Below are 17,804 nucleotides of genomic sequence, written 5' to 3'. Positions count from 1 at the left end.
ATATGAGATGCTAACAGTCGTAATATCAGCAGGTAGATACAGAAGCCTTTGTGGGGATTGTGTCCAGGCTACTGTTTGGGTAGACAACCAACACAAACCCAATATCAGAATCACAGATCTTGTAATGATACTGTTCTGGTTCTGTGTTTAGTCCAAGGCTTTACGGGAGCGCTGGCTGCTGGAAGGAGTCCCAACTACTGGCCCACAACACGATGAGGTCAAGAGACAACTGGAACAGGATGAAGCCAAGACCCGGAACCTCGAGGAGACCATTAGCAGGTTTGTCATGGTCCATCCAGCTCTGACTCTGTTCTCATCAGAACCAAAGTATAATTCTTATGTTTGCTACAGGCTGGAGCAGGAACTGGTCACTCTGGAGGAGCAGGAACTGGTCACTCTGGAAACTGGACTTCATCAAACCACTACACTTTCTACTGTAAGTAACATTTTAGCAGAGGCTTTTATTGTGGTCATGAAAAAGTGAAATAGTAAGTCTAAGGAATAGACAAGTCTGCCTGTTTGATTATTTATACATAGTTTTTCCTTCTTATTTATCTTTTATTGATGTTTTTGCTCACAAGACAGAGAGCAAGCCATTTTTTTGTGTGCCTTGCCAAAGACATTTTTGTTTGTTTGTTGTGGGGAGAGCTAAATGGACTGGTCCATTAATGTTGTGACCGCCAGAGGGCATTGGTAAGAATGCACGTAGGAGATGATTTAGATGTCTTCTTTATTATTTAACTTTAGCTCACAATGGTTGTCCTGGTATTGAGCGTGGTTCTGTAACACAAATAAGTAACATTCAATTCAATTCAATTAAACTTTATTTATATAGCGTCAAATCACGGCAATGCCATCTCAAGACGCTTTACAGACAGAGAAGAAAACATAATGAAAGCCAATTCATAACAGCCTATATAAGGAAACCAACAGATTGAGTTGAGTCCAGCTCAATCTCCCATCCTGAGCAAGCACACTGGCGACAGTGGGAAGGAAAAAACTCCCTTTTAACAGGAAGGAAACCTCCGGCAGAACCCGGCTCAAGGACAGGCAGCCATCTGCCTCTGCTGTGTGGGGGGAAGAGGACAGAAAGACAACAGACAACAGGAACTGCTACTCCCGGCCAGGGAGACCTGCTGAGACAGGAGACATACATGGTAATGATGCAACACTGTTTAGGGGGGGGGGTAAAAGAAAGAGATAAAGAGAAAAAGAAAGAAGCTCAGTGTATCAGGAAATGTCCCTCAGCAGTCTAAACCTATAGCAGCATAACTAAGGGATGCTAACCATCCCTAGCTATAGGACTTATCAAAAAGATAAGTCTTCAGCCTAGTCTTAAAGGTGGGGAGGGTGTCTGCTTCCCTAACACTAACTGGGAGCTTATTCCATAAGAGAGGGGCCTGATAACCAAAGGCTCTGCCTCCTGCTTGGCTCTTTGAGACTCTAGGAACCACAAGTAAGCCTGCAGTCTGCGAACGAAGTACTCTGCTTGGTATATAAGGAACAATGAGGTCTTTGATATATAGTGGTGCCTGGCTGTGGAGGGCTTTATATGTAAGGAGAAGGATTTTAAATTCTATTCTAGATTCAACAGGCAGCCAATGAAGAGAGGCTAAAACTGGAGAAATATGATCTCTCATGCTGGTTCTGGTCAGGACTCTGGCTGCAGAATTCTGGATCAGCTGAAGGCTTTTCAGGGCATATTTAGGACAGCCCAGTAATAGAGAGTTACAGTAATCTAGTCTTGAAGTAACAAAAGCGTGAACCAGTTTTTCTGCATCACTCTGAGACAGAATGTCCCTAATTTTGGCTATATTACGTAAATGAAAGAAGGCTGTTTTAGTAACCTGCTTAATATGTGGGCCAAAGGACAGGTCAGGGTCAAATATTACTCCAAGGTTTCTCACTGTAGCACTGGAAGCTAAAGTAAAGCCATCCAGGTTCATTACAAAACTGGAAAATTTAGCTCTGAGTTTTTCAGATCCAAAGAGAATTACTTCAGTCTTATCTGAGTTTAAGAGGAGAAAATTTCTAGACATCCAAGTCTTTATGTCTATGAGACAATTATGTAGCCTATTGGGCTGATTTGTTTCATCTGGTTTAAAGGATAAGTATAGTTGAGTATCATCTGCATAACAATGAAAGTTTATTCCATGCTGTCTAATAATTTTGCCTAAAGGGAGCATATATAGCGTGAAGAGTATTGGTCCAAGTACAGAACCTTGAGGAACTCCATGACTTACTGTAGTTTGGGAGGAGGACTTGTCATTTACATGAACAAACTGAAGTCTATCAGATAAATATGATTTAAACCAGCTTAACGCTGTACCTGTAATTCCAACCACCTGTTCTAGTCTCTGTAACAGAATGTTATGATCGACTGTATCAAATGCAGCACTAAGATCAAGCAAGATAAGTACGGACACAAGTCCTTTGTCTGAGGCCATAAGAAGGTCATTAGTAACTTTCACCAATGCTGTCTCAGTGCTATGATGAGCTCTAAATCCTGACTGAAACTCCTCGCATAAATTATTTCTGCTCAGGTGGGCATGTAGCTGAGCTGAAACTATTTTCTCCAGAATTTTGGACGTAAACGGGAGGTTAGATATAGGTCTATAATTTGCTATCACCTCTGGATCCAGAGATTGCTTTTTAAGTAAAGGCTTGATTACAGCAGTTTTAAATGATTGTGGTACATATCCTGTCACTAAAGACATATTGATAAGATTTAGTAGTGATGTATTAATTAAAGGGAAAATGTCCTTAAAGAGGCTCGTTGGGAGAGGGTCTAAGATACAGGTGGATGGTTTAGATGAAGCTATTATTTTAGTTAATTCAGAGGGTTGGACAGGACAGAAACTATTTACACAAGTCAGATCCTGGTTCTAAGGATGCTTTGGAGACCACAACAGGCTCAACATTATAAGTAGAAGGAAGAATATTGTGGATTTGATCTCTAATAGTGTCAATTTTATTCCTGAAAAAATACATGAAATCATCCCAGCTAAGTGAGAAAGGAATACATGGCTCCACAGCGCTCCGGCTCCTAGTAAGCCTGGCTACAGCGCTGAAAAGAAACCGAGGGTTGTTTTTGTTTTCCTCTATCAATGATGAATAATAAGCTGTTCTTGCCGTACGTAAGGCTTTTTTGTATACAATTAAACTTTCTTTCCAGGTTAAGTGAGACTCCTCTAGTCCTGATGAACGCCATCTGTTTTCCAAACGCCTTGACGCCTGTTTTAGAGCTCGAAGCTGGGAATTAAACCAGGGAGCCTTCATAATCTTACCTAATTTCTTCTTCTTTAGGGGAGCAACATTATCCAAGGTTGTACGCATTGAAGCTGTTATAGTATCAGCATGTTGATCAATCTGAGCAGGAGTAAGGCTTAAAGGGGGACTCTCAGTCATGCTAACACATGGTAGAGGTGAAAAAATTGATTCAATTGATTGTTTAAATTTTGTAATATTATTGTCTGATAAACATCTACTATAGTAGAATTTATTTTTGGTCAGTGAGTAATCAAATAAAGTGAATTCAAAGGTTAATAAGAAGTGATCGGACAAGACAGGGTTTTGAGGAAATACTTTGAGCTTATCAGTCTCAATACCAGATCAAGAGTATGACCATGAGAGTGAGTGGCTCCATGGACATTTTGTGAAAACCCAATTGAGTTTAGAATAGAGCTAAAGGAAATGTTTAAACTATCATTTTCATGGTCAACATGAATATTAAAATCACCTAGTACAATGACTTTATCAGTAGTCAGCACTAACTCAGACAAGAGATCCGAGAATTCGGTCAGAAACTCGGAGTAAGGTCCAGGTGGGCGATACACTAATGCTAAAAGGAGCGGTTTCTCTCAATTCCATTTTGGATGAGATAAATTTAATGTCAGGAATTCAAAGGATTTATAGTTAGTTTTGTGCTTAGGATTAATTAAAAATTCTGAATCTGTGAAGGCCAATTCAAAACATATCTGAATTATAACGTAATAAATACAAGTATGACAGAACAAACGGAATAGCTCACAATACTAAGTAGTAAGGAGCTACCGCAAGGCTGTCGGCATTAGTGCACTTAACTCATTAACAGGTTTACAATTGACATCAATACTATTGCCACGCCTTCTAGCACGTACAAAACTATACACCTAGCAGATATAAGCATGTGTGCGTTTTCGACCATTACTCACTCTTTTCCAGTTGACGCACATGGGCAACACCAAAGACATCATATATACGTAGACGCCTCATTGAGCGCTGGAGAGTGAACCAGCGTCGCCGCCATATTGGATGGGTCTCCGCTGTCGAGTTTTGCTGCAGCGTCAACGTAGTTTCCCCACAAAACTCTTTTTGTGGAACAACGCGTATATATTACACACACACATATATATATATATATATGTATATTACACACTAACAAAACACTTTTCTACATAATTGGTTGATAAATAATATTAACACAGTGAATAATCTACTAAATGCTAGTAAATTATTTGAATTATTATTATTATATTATTATTAGAATTATTCCTGCACACCAAGAACCAAGTAGAGTTACCTTTCAGGCATCCTTGTCCTCCATGTTGCCTGAGGATCGTTGGACCTCCAGGCAACACAGGATTAAAAAGTAGAAGTAGAAAAAAGCGTAGCTTCATATATAAGTAACGAAGCAGAGCGCTGGAGGATTTAATGTACTGCACCAAGGACAAACATGAGACAACAAGTGGGGAGAAGACATTACATTTAACAAAGAATGAATGAAGTATAAAATAAATACACACACACACACACCCATGGATATGTGTATGTATATACATATATGTGTATATACATATATATATCCATCCATCCATCCATCCATCTTCTGCCGCTTATCCGGGGTCGGGTCGCGGGGGCAGCAGCCTAAGCAGGGACGCCCAGACTTCCCTCTCCCCAGCCACATTTACCAACTCTGCGGGGGGATCCCGAGGCGTTCCCAGGCCAGCCGAGAGATATAATCCCTCCAGCGTGTCCTGGGTCTTCCCCGGGGTCTCCTCCCAGAGGGACGTGCCTGGAACACCTCACCAGGGAGGTCCAGGAGGCATCCTGACCAGATGCCCGAGCCACCTCAACTGGTTCCTCTCGATGCAGAGGAGTAGCGGCTCTACTCTGATCTCCTCCCGGATGACTGAGCTCCTTACCCTATCTCTAAGGGAGAGCCCGGCCACCCTGCGGAGGAAACTCATTTCAGCCGCCTGTATACGAGATCTCCTTCTTTCGGTCACGACCCACAGCTCATGACCATAGGTGAGGGTAGGAACGTAGATTGACTGGTAAATGGAGAGCTTCGCCTTCTGGCTCAGCTCCTTCTTCACCACGACAGACCGGCGCAGAGTCCGCATTATTGCAGACGCCGCACCGATCAGTCTGTCCATCTCACCCTCCATCCTTCCCTCACTCGTGAACAAGACCCCGAGATATTTAAACTCCTCCACTTGAGGCAGGACCTGACTCCCGACCCGGAGAGGGCAATCCACCCTATTCCGGCTGAGGACCATGGTCTCAGATTTGGAGGTGCTGATTCTCATCCCAGCCGCTTCACACTCGGCCGCGAATCGCTCAAGCGAGAGCTGGAGATCACGACCAGATGAAGCCAACAGGACCACGTCATCCGCAAAAAGCAGGGACCCAATCCTGAGGCCACCAAGCCAGATCCCCTCAACACCTCGGCTGCGCCTAGAAATTCTGTCCATATAAGTTATGAACAGAATCGGTGATAAAGGGCAGCCTTGGCGGAGTCCAACCCTCACCGGAAACGAATCCGACTTACTACCGGCAATGCGGACCAAGCTCTGACACCTGTCGTACAGGGACCGGACAGCCCGTACAAGGGGTCCGGTACCCCATACTCCCGGAGTACCCCCCACAGGAGCCCCCGGGGGACACGGTCGAAAGCCTTCTCCAGGTCCACAAAGCACATGTAGATTGGTTGGGCAAACTCCCATGCCCCCTCCAGGACCCCAGAGAGGGTATAGAGCTGGTCCACTGTTCCGCGACCAGGACGAAAACCACACTGCTCCTCCTCAATCCAGGATTCGACTATCCGGCGGACCCTCCTCTCCAGGACCCCTGAATAGACCTTACCAGGGAGGCTGAGGAGTGTGATTCCCCTGTAATTGGAACACACCCTCCGGTCCCCCTTCTTAAAAAGGGGGACCACCACCCCAGTCTGCCAGTCCAGCGGTACTGCCCCCGATGTCCACGCGATGCTGCAGAGGCGTGTCAGCCAGGACAGCCCCACAGCATCCAGAGCCTTAAGGAACTCCGGGCGGATCTCATCCACCCCCGGGACCTTGCCGCCAAGGAGCTTTTTGACCACCTCAGCGACTTCAGCCCCAGAGATAGGAGAGTCCACCCCTGAGTCCACCAGCTCTGCTCCCTCATGGGAAGACGTGTTGGTAGGATTGAGGAGGTCTTCGAAGTATTCCCTCCACTGACCCACAATGTCCCGAGTTGAGGTCAGCAGCCCCCCACCTCCACTGTACACAGTGTTGATGGAGCACTGCTTCCCCCTCCTGAGCCGCCGGATGGTGGACCAGAATCTCCTCGAAGCCGTCCGGAAGTCTTTCTCCATGGCCTCGCCGAACTCCTCCCATGCCCGAGTTTTTGCCTCGGCAACAGCCGAAGCCGCATGCCGCTTAGCCCGCCGGTACCCATCAGCTGCCTCCAGAGTCCCACAGGCCAAGAAGGCCCGATAGGACTCCTTCTTCAGCTTGACAGCATCCCTCACTGCTGGTGTCCACCAACGAGTTCTGGGATTATCGCCACGACAGGCACCAACGACCTTACAGCCACAGCTCCGGCTGGCCGCCTCAGCAATAGAGGCACGGAACACAGCCCATTCGGACTCAATGTCTCCCGCCTCACTCGGGACATGGTTGAAGCTCTGCTGAAGGTGGGAGTTGAAGCTCGCTCTGACGGGGGACTCAGCCAGACGTTCCCAGCAGACCCTCACAACACGTTTGGGTCTGCCAGATCTGACCGGCTTCCTCCCCACCATCTGAGCCAACTCACCACCAGGTGGTGATCAGTTGAAGCTCCGCCCCCCTCTTCACCCGAGTGTCCAAGGCATGTGGCCACAGGTCCGACGATACGACTACAAAATCCATCATTGAACTGCGGCCCAGGGAATCCTGATGCCAGGTGTACATATGGACACTCTTATGTTGGAACATGGTGTTCGTTATGGACAATCCATGACGAGCACAGAAGTCCAATAACAAAACATTTGGATTCAGAGGGGGGGGGGGGACCATGCCTCCCAATCACTCCCCTCCCGGTCTCACTGTCATTGCCCACGTGAGCATTGAAGTCCCCCAGCAGAACAATGGAGTCCCCAGAAGGAGCACCCTCCAGCACTCCCTCCAAGGACTCCAGAAAGGGTGGGTACTCTGAACTGCTGTTCGGTGCATAAGCACAGACAACAGTCAGGACCCGTCCCCCCACCCGGAGGCGGAGGGAAACTACCCTTTCCTCCACCGGGGTAAACCCCAACGTGCAGGCACCAAGCTGGGGGCTGATGAGAATGCCCACACCTGCTCGGCGCCTCTCACCATGAGCAACTCCAGAGTGGAAGAAGGTCCAGCCCCTCTTGAGGGTTCTGGTTCCAGAGCCCAAGCCATGCGTCGAGGTGAGTCCAACTATATCTAGTCGGAACCACTCAACCTCGCGCACAAGCTCAGGCTCCTTCCCCACCAGAGAAGTGACGTTCCACGTCCCTAGAGCCAGCTTCTGCAGCCGGGGATCGGACCGCCAGGGTCCCCGCCTCTTGCTGCCGCCCAGCTCACACTGCACCCGACCCCTACGGCTCCTCCCGCAGATGGTGAGCCCACGGGAGGTGGGGCCCATGTAACCCTTTCGGGCTTAGCCCGACCGGGCCCCATGGGCGAAGGCCCGGCCACCAGACGCTCGCTCTCGTACCCCACCTCCAGGACTAGCTCCAGAGGGGGGTCCCGGTAACCCGCGTCCGGGCAAGGGAACATTCATGCCCAGGTTGGTCGTCATCATAGGGGTCGATGAGCCGTGCTTGGTCTGGTCCCTCCCCTAGACACCTGTTTGCCATGGGTGACCCTACCAGGGGCATAAAGCCCCCGACAACATAGCTGCTAGGATCTTCGGGACGCACAAACCCCTCCACCACCATAAGGTGACGGCTCAGGGAGAGGATATATATATATATATATATATATATATATATATATATATATATATATATATATATATATATATATATATATATATATATATATATATATATGTGTGTGTGTGTGTGTGTGTGTTTATGTATATATATAATGTAATGTTACTTTTGAGTACTATATTTTATTATTAAACCTACATAAAATGAAACATCCTGGGGTCTAATGTCTTGCTGTTCTGTATACAGCAAAATTTGGATTGTCTTCATTAAATCTTACTCCAAGATTTGTGGAAAGTTAGCAGCCCTTGTGTACCAGGAAATGTCCCTCGGCAGTCTAAACCTATCGCAGCATAACTAAGGGATAGTTAGATAGCTAATGATCCCTAACTATTGGACTTATCAAAATATTTTAACTTAAAAGCACATTGATTTTTAATGTTTTACAGTGATCTGTATCATAACAATGTCTCTGCCCTTTGTAACAAACCAAACTGTGAGGAAAAACAGGTAAAAATCCGTGGAGTTCTTGCCGTGGTTGGACCTACACCTTACAAATCAATGCATTGGAGGCGCATGGGAGACCCATCCAAGATGGCGGCGCGATGAGACGTCAGCTGTGTAGGCGGCATGATACAATGCGGCGTCTACGTATATATGATGTCTATGGTCACAACCATGAGCTCAGCTCCACACACGAAAATGAACACTTAACAACATTGTGATCTCAACCAAACTTAAAACGGAACTTCTGATTGGCTACTTTAGCTGTCAATCTAAAAGTGTTCAAACACAGACTTTTGGTGCTTCGTCACTCTGTTGTAAGTGGAGATTCCTACTTGAATTTGTAATTATTGTATTGTTCAATAAAGTTTTGAAAAAAAAAACAGGTAATGAACTTACTCCCTCTAGGTCACATTGGGATCAGCTGTCGAGGACAAAGGCCACAACAACCATCAGGTGTGCGGAGCTTCAAAGTCAGATCAGGTGGTCTTTGGTGAGAATTAATAATAAGATTACAGCATTGTTTTGTTGGATTACAATCTGTGTGTAAAAGTGATGATCAGATGAAAGTAATTAGATTACTATAAAGTCTTTGTCCCCTTTTCTCTTCAGCCAGTGAAGGGGGCAAAGTTCACAAAAGTCAGGAGGTGTACAAAGCCAGACCGACCAATGAGATGAAGAGAGGTAAGTCAGAGACAGGAGTTCCTCAGGTGCCTTACAGGTATACAGGTGTTCTACAGGTAAATTACAGGTGTTCTACAGGTAAAATACAAGTGTTCTACAGGTAAACCACAGGTAAACTACAGGTGTTCTACAGGTAAAATACAGGTGTTCTACAGGTAAAATACAGGTGCTCTACAGGTAAACTACAGGTGTTCTACAGGTAAAATACAGGTGTTCTACAGGTAAAATACAGGTGCTCTACAGGTAAACTACAGGTGTTCTACAGGTAAAATACAGGTGTTCTACAGGTAAACTACAGGTGTTCTACAGGTAAAATACAGGTGTTCTACAGGTAAAATACAGGTGTTCTACAGGTAAACTACAGGTGTTCTACGGGTAAAATACAGGTGTTCTACAGGTAAACTACAGGTGCTCTACAGGTAAAATACAGGTGTTCTACAGGTAAACCACAGGTAAAATACAGGTGTTCTACAGGTAAAATACAGGTGCTCTACAGGTAAAATACAGGTGTTCTACAGGTAAAATACAGGTGTTCTACAGGTAAACTACAGGTGTTCTACAGGTAAAATACAGGTGTTCTACAGGTAAACTACAGGTGCTCTACAGGTAAAATACAGGTGTTCTACAGGTAAACTACAGGTGTTCTACAGGTAAAATACAGGTGTTCTACAGGTAAAATACAGGTGCTCTACAGGTAAACTACAGGTGTTCTACAGGTAAAATACAGGTGTTCTACAGGTAAACTACAGGTGTTCTACGGGTAAAATACAGGTGTTCTACAGGTAAACTACAGGTGTTCTACAGGTAAAATACAGGTGTTCTACAGGTAAACTACAGGTGTTCTACAGGTAAACCACAGGTAAACTACAGGTGTTCTACAGGTAAAATACAGGTGTTCTACAGATAAACCACAGGTAAAATACAGGTGTTCTACAGGTAAACCACAGGTAAACTACAGGTGTTCTACAGGTAAACTACAGGTGTTCTACAGGTGTTCTACAGGTAAACTACAGGTGTTCTACAGGTAAACCACAGGTAAACTACAGGTGTTCTACAGGTAAAATACAGGTGTTCTACAGGTAAACTACAGGTGTTCTACAGGTAAACCACAGGTAAACTACAGGTGTTCTACAGGTAAAATACAGGTGTTCTACAGATAAACCACAGGTAAAATACAGGTGTTCTACAGGTAAACCACAGGTAAACTACAGGTGTTCTACAGGTAAACTACAGGTGTTCTACAGGTAAACTACAGGTGTTCTACAGGTAAACCACAGGTAAACTACAGGTGTTCTACAGGTAAAATACAGGTGTTCTACAGGTAAACTACAGGTGTTCTACAGGTAAAATACAGGTGTTTTACAGGTAAAATACAGGTGTTCTACAGGTAAAATACAGGTGTTCTACAGGTTAAATACAGGTGTTCTACAGGTAAACCACAGGTAAAATACAGGTGTTCTACAGGTAAACTACAGGTGTTCTACAGGTAAACTACAGGTGTTCTACAGGTAAAATACAGGTGTTCTACAGGTAAACTACAGGTGTTCTACAGGTAAAATACAGGTGTTCTACAGGTAAACTACAGGTGTTCTACAGGTAAACCACAGGTAAACTACAGGTGTTCTACAGGTAAAATACAGGTGTTCTACATGTAAACCACAGGTAAAATACAGGTGTTCTACAGGTAAAATACAGGTGTTCTACAGGTAAACTACAGGTGTTCTACAGGTAAAATACAGGTGTTCTACAGGTAAACTACAGGTGTTCTACAGGTAAAATACAGGTGCTCTACAGGTAAACTGCAGGTGTTCTACAGGTAAACTGCAGGTGTTCTACAGGTAAAATAGAGGTGTTCTACAGGTAAAATACAAGTGTTCTACAGGTAAAAGACAGGTGTTCTACAGGTAAACTACAGGTGTTCTACAGGTAAAATACAGGTGTTCTACAGGTAAACCACAGGTAAACTACAGATGTTCTACAGGTAAACTGCAGGTGTTCTACAGGTAAACTGCAGGTGTTCTACAGGTAAAATAGAGGTGTTCTACAGGTAAAATACAAGTGTTCTACAGGTAAAAGACAGGTGTTCTACAGGTAAACCACAGGTAAACTACAGGTGTTCTACAGGTAAAATACAGGTGTTCTACAGGTAAACCACAGGTAAACTATAGGTGTTCTACAGGTAAACTGCAAGTGTTTTCTACAGATAAAATACAAGTGTTCTACAGGTAAAAGACAGTTGTTCTATAGTTAAACTACAGGTAAAAGACAGGTGTTCTACAGGTAAACTGCAGGTAAACTCCAGGTGTTCTACAGGTAAACTACATATGTTTCACAGGTAAAATACAGGCATGCTTTAGGTGCTCCTATGTCCAGGTGAGTTTATTATGTGTAAACATGTTTGGTCCGTATTGGTTCGGTCCAGCAGGTATTGCCCACATAGTCATCAGAAACCGTCTCACATCCCACATGCGAGGTCGGGATAGGTGAAGAGGGTCAGGAAGTGAAACCACTTGTTTTCTCTAACACCTGTATTTCTGTCCGTCTGTCCCTGTGAGTTTGTGTCCTGCTGTATGAATGTTTTCCAGACCGCCTGCTGTTCTGCTGGTTCATACTGGTTTAGTCCAACTGGTCCTGGAAGATTTTTGGATTCTGTAAAAAATTCTCCACTGTGATTGGACCATTGGTCTGACTTCCTGTGTCCCATAATGCAATGCAACACCTGGGATCAGCAACCGGAGTATCCATGAGAATACTCTGGTTGAGAACTGCCCCGTAAAGACTGGTTCCGTTACTGCCCCGTAAAGACCGGTTCCGGTACTGCCCCGTAAAGACCGGTTCCGGTACTGCCCCGTAAAGACCGGTTCCGGTACTGCCCCGTAAAGACCGGTTCCGGTACTGCAGTCGGTGGTTTGGAAAACTGAGCTCTGATTGGTGGCTGAATCTGTGTCTGACCCCGCCCCCCAGCCATGTACTCGGTGGAGATAAAGGTGGAACGGGACAGACTGACGGGGGAAACCAGGGTTCTTTCTACTAACACCACGCTTCCTGTTGACCTGTCCCACCAAGGGGTCAAAGTTTACGAAGATGAGCAGAAAGGTGACGTCATTAAAGTAAACAAATAAACACAAACAGAAGCTGACTGAGAGTTAAAGCTGATGTCTGATCACCTGGAGGTCACATGGCCTCACATCCCATCGTTACGATTTCCATCCTGACTATTTGATGATCCGGATCCAGTTTTAGATCATCAGTTCATGTGTTCTTACCACCTGTTGGACAGGTGAACTGGACCCAGTCAAGTCCACCTGCTAGACAGGTGGAGGTCTGGAAGATCCTGGACTTCATCAAGTTCAGGAAGATTTAGATGCTATAAAATTTAACTTTTCCTCTGTAACTGGATCCAGACTGACAGACTCAGAACCAGAGCTAGACCGTCAATTAGCAACGTATCCACAGAAAAACAGAAAGATCTAGAAAACGAGTCCAGTCCGGGTCCAGGTTTCCTGCTGACAGCGTCTCTTTCTGTCTCCCAGTCGTCCATGAGATGAACGGCGAAAACAGTGTCCACCTGCTCAGCTTCTCCGAGGTGGAAGAACTCATCCACAAAGCTGACGAGGCATCGATGATGTCGCAGGCCATCACCACAGTTACCTCACTCCCAACGGCAGAGGTCCGGGAGGAACCGAGTCCTGAACCAGACATGGAACCGGGTCCTGGAGCAGCACCACAAGTCACAACGGAGATCAGAGGACTGGAAACCAGAGCACATGGCGAGCTGAGTGTGGCAGACGCCAGTGCAGACAACCCGGTTACCATGGTGTTCATGGGATACCAGAATGTGGAGGACGAGGACGAAACTAAACGGGTTCTGGGGCTGCAGGGGACGGTTAAGGCAGAGCTGGTTCTTCTCGATGACACTGATGACAAGCTAGATCCACCTCCTGCTGCCTCTAATGCCCCGCCTACCTTCACCGCCCCGCCCACCACCTATAAACCTGCAGCGGTGATGAAGAGCAACAGGGAGACGGCTGGAGAGTCCAAGGAAGTCGTGATGGAGATGAAGAAGACCAAACAGCCATATAAATGCTGCACCATCATGTGAGGAAACAAAATGGATGAAACTCTGACTCCACCCACTGCTTCTAACCACATGACATCACTTCCTGTCTTGTCCTGGTCACTAGTTTTAGAAAAACTGTTTTTTAATTTTTCTATTTTCCTGAATCCGTTTACTTTCTGACATTTTTTTCTTCCAGACAATGTGCCTCATATTAGCATTAGCATTAGCATGTATGTTTTCTGGGTTCACAAGGGCCTGACAAGTGTGTGGAAATGAAATGAAATGAAATGAAAAATACTTTATTAATCCCCAAAGGGAAACATTGTAGTATATAATAATAATAACTAGAGGAGGTCTTGTTCTGGAGGCTGCTGGCTGCTGGCAGGAATGATCTTCTGTATCTTTCAGTCTTACATCGGACCTGAAGAAGCCTCTCACTGAACACACTTTGTTGTTTCATCACTGTGTTGTGGAGAGGGTGTGAAGAATCCTCCATCATCTTCATCAGCTTGTGCAGCATTCTTCTTTGGACAATCAGCTCCAGCGGCTCCAGAGTTACTCCAAGCACAGAAGCAGCTTTCTGGATCAGTTTGTTGATTCTCTTCAAGTCTCTGGTTCTGATGCTACTACCCCAGCAGATGCTGCAAAGCTGACTGCACTCTCCACAACAGACTTCTAGAAGATATGCAACATCTTGGTGCAGACGTTAAACCATCTCAGCTTCCTTAAGAAGTACAGTCTGCTCTGACCTTTCTTGTAGATGTAGTCAGTGTTGCATTTCCAGTCCAGTTTGTTGTCCAGCTGAACTCCAAGATACTTGTATTCCTCCACCACCTCCACCTCCTCTCCCAGGATGGAAACAGTGCTTTGTTTATTCTTCTTCCTCCTGAAGTCAACAATCATCTCTTTTGTTTTGCTGCTATTAAATATGAGATGATTGTCACCGCACCATTTAACAAACTGACTGACCAGTTCTCTGTACTCTGCTTCTTGTCCATCCCTGATACACCCCACAACTGCAGAGTCATCAGAGTATTTCTGCAGATGACAGGACTCAGAGTTGTACTGGAAGTCTGAGGTGTACAGAGTGAAGAGGAATGGCCAGAGTACAGTTCCTTGTGGTGCACCAGTGCTGCTGACCTCCATCTCAGACACACAACCTTTCAGTCTCACAAACTGGGGTCTGTTTGTGAGGTAGTCATAGATCCAGGTGGTTGTGGAGGTATCCACCTGGAATTTATGGAGCTTCTCACATAACAAAGCAGGCTGAATGGTATTAAAAGCACTGAGAAATGAAAGAACATGACCCTCAGAGTGCTGCCTGAATGGTCCAGATGAGAGTGTGTTCTCTGGAGCAGGTATATGATGGCATCTTCAACCCCAAGTCCATTACGATATGCAAACTGGAATGGGTCCTGAAAGGTGTTTACTTGCTTGTTGAGGTGAGCCAGTAAGAGTCTCTCCAGGACTTTCATGATGTGAGATGTCAGGGCAACTGGTCTGTAGTCACTTGGTTCAGCTGGTTGTGTTTTTTTAGGCACTGGAACAAGGCAGGAGGTTTTCCACAGCACTGGGACTCTATTTTGTCTCAGACTGGTGTTGAAAAGGTGCTGGAGAATCGGACATAGTTGTTCTGAGCAGGTCCTGAGAACTCTGGGACTGACACCATCTGGACCTGCAGCCTTGTTCAGGTTCAGTTTCTCAAGTTGCTTCTTAACCTGATTGCAGGAGACAAACAAGGTGGAGGTCTCAGGATGTCCTGATGTGGAGGGAGATGAAGCTGTGTTCTGGTCCATGACTGAGCTGCAGGGTGACAGATTGGAGGCGTGACAGGAAAGCAGTGGGCTTATGGAGGGTGTGTGGTCTGTTGGGCTGGAGGTAGGGGTGAACTGAACCTGTTGAAGAATATGTTCAGCTCATTAGCTCTGTCCAGACCTCCATCAGGCTGGTCCCCCTTTAACTTGAAGCCGGTGATCTTCTTCATTCCAGACCACACATCCCTCAGGTTATTCTGCTGGAGCTGACTTTCTAACTTCTTCCTGTAGTCCTCCTTGCACTTCTTAGTTTGTGTTTTAAGTTGTTTTTGTGTTGCCCTCAATAACTCCCTGTCTTCATCCCTGAAGGCTTTCTTTTTGATGTTCAGCAGCTTTTTCAGGTCACTGGTGATCCAGGGTTTGTTATTGGGGAAGCACCTCACTGTTCTTGTTGGGACGATGCTGTCCACACAGAAGTTTATGTAATCTGTCACACACTCAGTCATGGCGTTGATGTCGTCTCCATGAGGTTCACAGAGGACGTTCCAGTCTGTAGCCTCAAAGCCTCCTCTAAGAGCATCTTCAGCTTCAGCAGACCAGATTTTGATAGTCTTTGTGATGACTGGTTGCTGCTGAACGATGGGCTTGTAGGTGGAGGTGAGAAGAACCAGATTATGGTCAGATCTTCCTAAAGGAGGCAGGGCAGAACAACTGGATCCATTATTCATATTTGCATAAAATAAGTCCAACATCTTATTTTCTCTGGTGGAGCAGCTGACAAACTGCTGGAATGTTGGTAGAGTTGCAGAGAGGGAGACGTTGTTGAAGTCTCCGGAGATCGCCATGAATGAGTTTGGATGCTGTGTTTGTAGCCGAGCAACGACGGAGCTGATGACATCACAGGCTGTGTCTGGTGCGGTACCAGGTATTATATAAACCGCTACCAGAATAACACAGGTAAACTCTCTGGGTAAATAATATGGACGGAAGCTCACAGCTAACAGTTCCATGTCCCTTGTGCATATCTTCTCCTTGACAGTAACATGTCCAGGATGACACCAACGCTGGTTAACCAGCACTGCAATTCCACCACCCTTTAGCTTTCCGCTGTGTTGTCTACTGCGGTCTGCACGGACCGTTTTAAAGCCCGGTACAGACACATTACAGTCAGGGATGTGTTCATGCAGCCATGTCTTGGTGAAGCACATAATACTGCACTCTCTGTATTCTTTCTGAGACCTTGTTAGCATCTCCAGCTCGTCCGTTTTGTTAGCTAGCGATCTCACATTACCCATGACGACAGTTGGTAGAAATGGTTTAAATCTCCATCGCTTTCTCCTCTGTCTGACTCCCGCTCTGCATCCTCTTCTCTTTCTTTTCAACTCCATCGGGATTTGATGTGTTGTTTCGCTGATAATCCTGATTTGGGAGAGTTTAATCAGTTGATCCCGATTGTAAACAAGTCTTTCGTTGCCATGGAGACTCATCATAAGTCTTGAAAGAGCCAAAAATATGTAGAAAAATCTTCCTTGCAGCACACCCTCCAAACCGGCATGAAATCCTCAGAAAAAAAAGACTTAATTCAAGGTAATATCTATATGAGAAGACTTTGTACTTTAAAAAAGTCAAGATAGCAAGTCAGAGTTACTACAATCTGCTGCCAACAGGCGGCGCAATCTAGAATGGAATGTATCTGTCCTGCTGCAGCTGCAGGAAATTAAAGCTTATCCAGTCAAAACTTCAGGCTGTTTGTTTGTTTGTCAGACTTAAGCTACAGGAAACCAAACCAAGAACCATCCAACTTCGTCTGAAAGCTCCCGGAACAAAATTATTCACTCTTATTCCTCATTTTTATTTATTTTTTATTTTACATTTACTTATTATTTATTTTGCTGTTGTTTTATTTTGTTATTATTTTAATTTATTCATATATTTGTTTACATTCATTTATATTAATAGAAGGAGTGGGATGTTAATTATGATTAATAATCATGAAAAATTAACGTATTTAATGGCAAGACGTGGAATGTTTGTCTGGACCGCCACTTATGTTGATGCACATGGACGACCTTCGCAAATATCGTCAAACACCTGAGCTCTGCTTTGGTGTTGGGTGTGTGTGCGCGCGTCGTAGTAGGTGTAAACCATCGCTACAGCTGTAAACCGCTGCTGCAGGTGTAAACCATCGCTGTAGGTAAAAAACATGCACTGTAGGTTTAAACCATTGCTTCATGAGTAAACTGCTGCTTTAGTTGTAAAGCGCCGTTGTAGGTGTAAACCGCCGCAGCAGCTTTAAACCACCACCGTAGGTGAAAAATAGTTTCTGTCCTGTCCAACCCTCTGAATTAACTAAAATAATAGCTTCATCTAAACCATCCACCTGTATCTTAGACCCTCTCTCAACGAGCCTCTTTAAGGACATTTTCCCTTTAATTAATACATCACTACTAAATCTTATCAATATGTCTTTAGTGACAGGATATGTACCACAATCATTTAAAACTGCTGTAATCAAGCCTTTACTTAAAAAGCAATCTCTGGATCCAGAGGTGATAGCAAATTATAGACCTATATCTAATCTCCCGTTTATGTCCAAAATTCTGGAGAAAATAGTTTCAGCTCA

The 17,804-nt window shown here is 45.1% G+C and overlaps 1 protein-coding gene across 1 annotated transcript in view; it reads left to right on the top strand.

Annotated features, from left to right (window-relative positions):
• The window catches only part of palm1a (paralemmin 1a), a gene marked incomplete at its 3' end in the record, with an annotated part of 261,922 nt that extends 248,453 nt beyond the window's left edge, over nucleotides 1-13,469 (top strand). Inside the window, exons 4-8 of the mRNA XM_079245154.1 lie at nucleotides 152-279; nucleotides 352-436; nucleotides 9,092-9,176; nucleotides 9,296-9,367; nucleotides 12,901-13,469. Of these exons, the coding sequence (XP_079101280.1) occupies nucleotides 152-279; nucleotides 352-436; nucleotides 9,092-9,176; nucleotides 9,296-9,367; nucleotides 12,901-13,469 (939 nt within the window). The remainder of the gene's footprint in view (nucleotides 1-151; nucleotides 280-351; nucleotides 437-9,091; nucleotides 9,177-9,295; nucleotides 9,368-12,900) is intronic.
• Nucleotides 13,470-17,804: the final 4,335 nt, after the last annotated feature.

The sequence above is a fragment of the Telmatherina bonti genome, assembly GCF_933228915.1.
Source record: "Telmatherina bonti genome assembly, chromosome: 8".
Classification (NCBI taxonomy): Eukaryota; Metazoa; Chordata; class Actinopteri; order Atheriniformes; family Telmatherinidae; genus Telmatherina; species Telmatherina bonti.
Note: the sequence above shows the minus strand (reverse complement) of the source record. Positions and strands in the feature narration are given on the sequence as shown.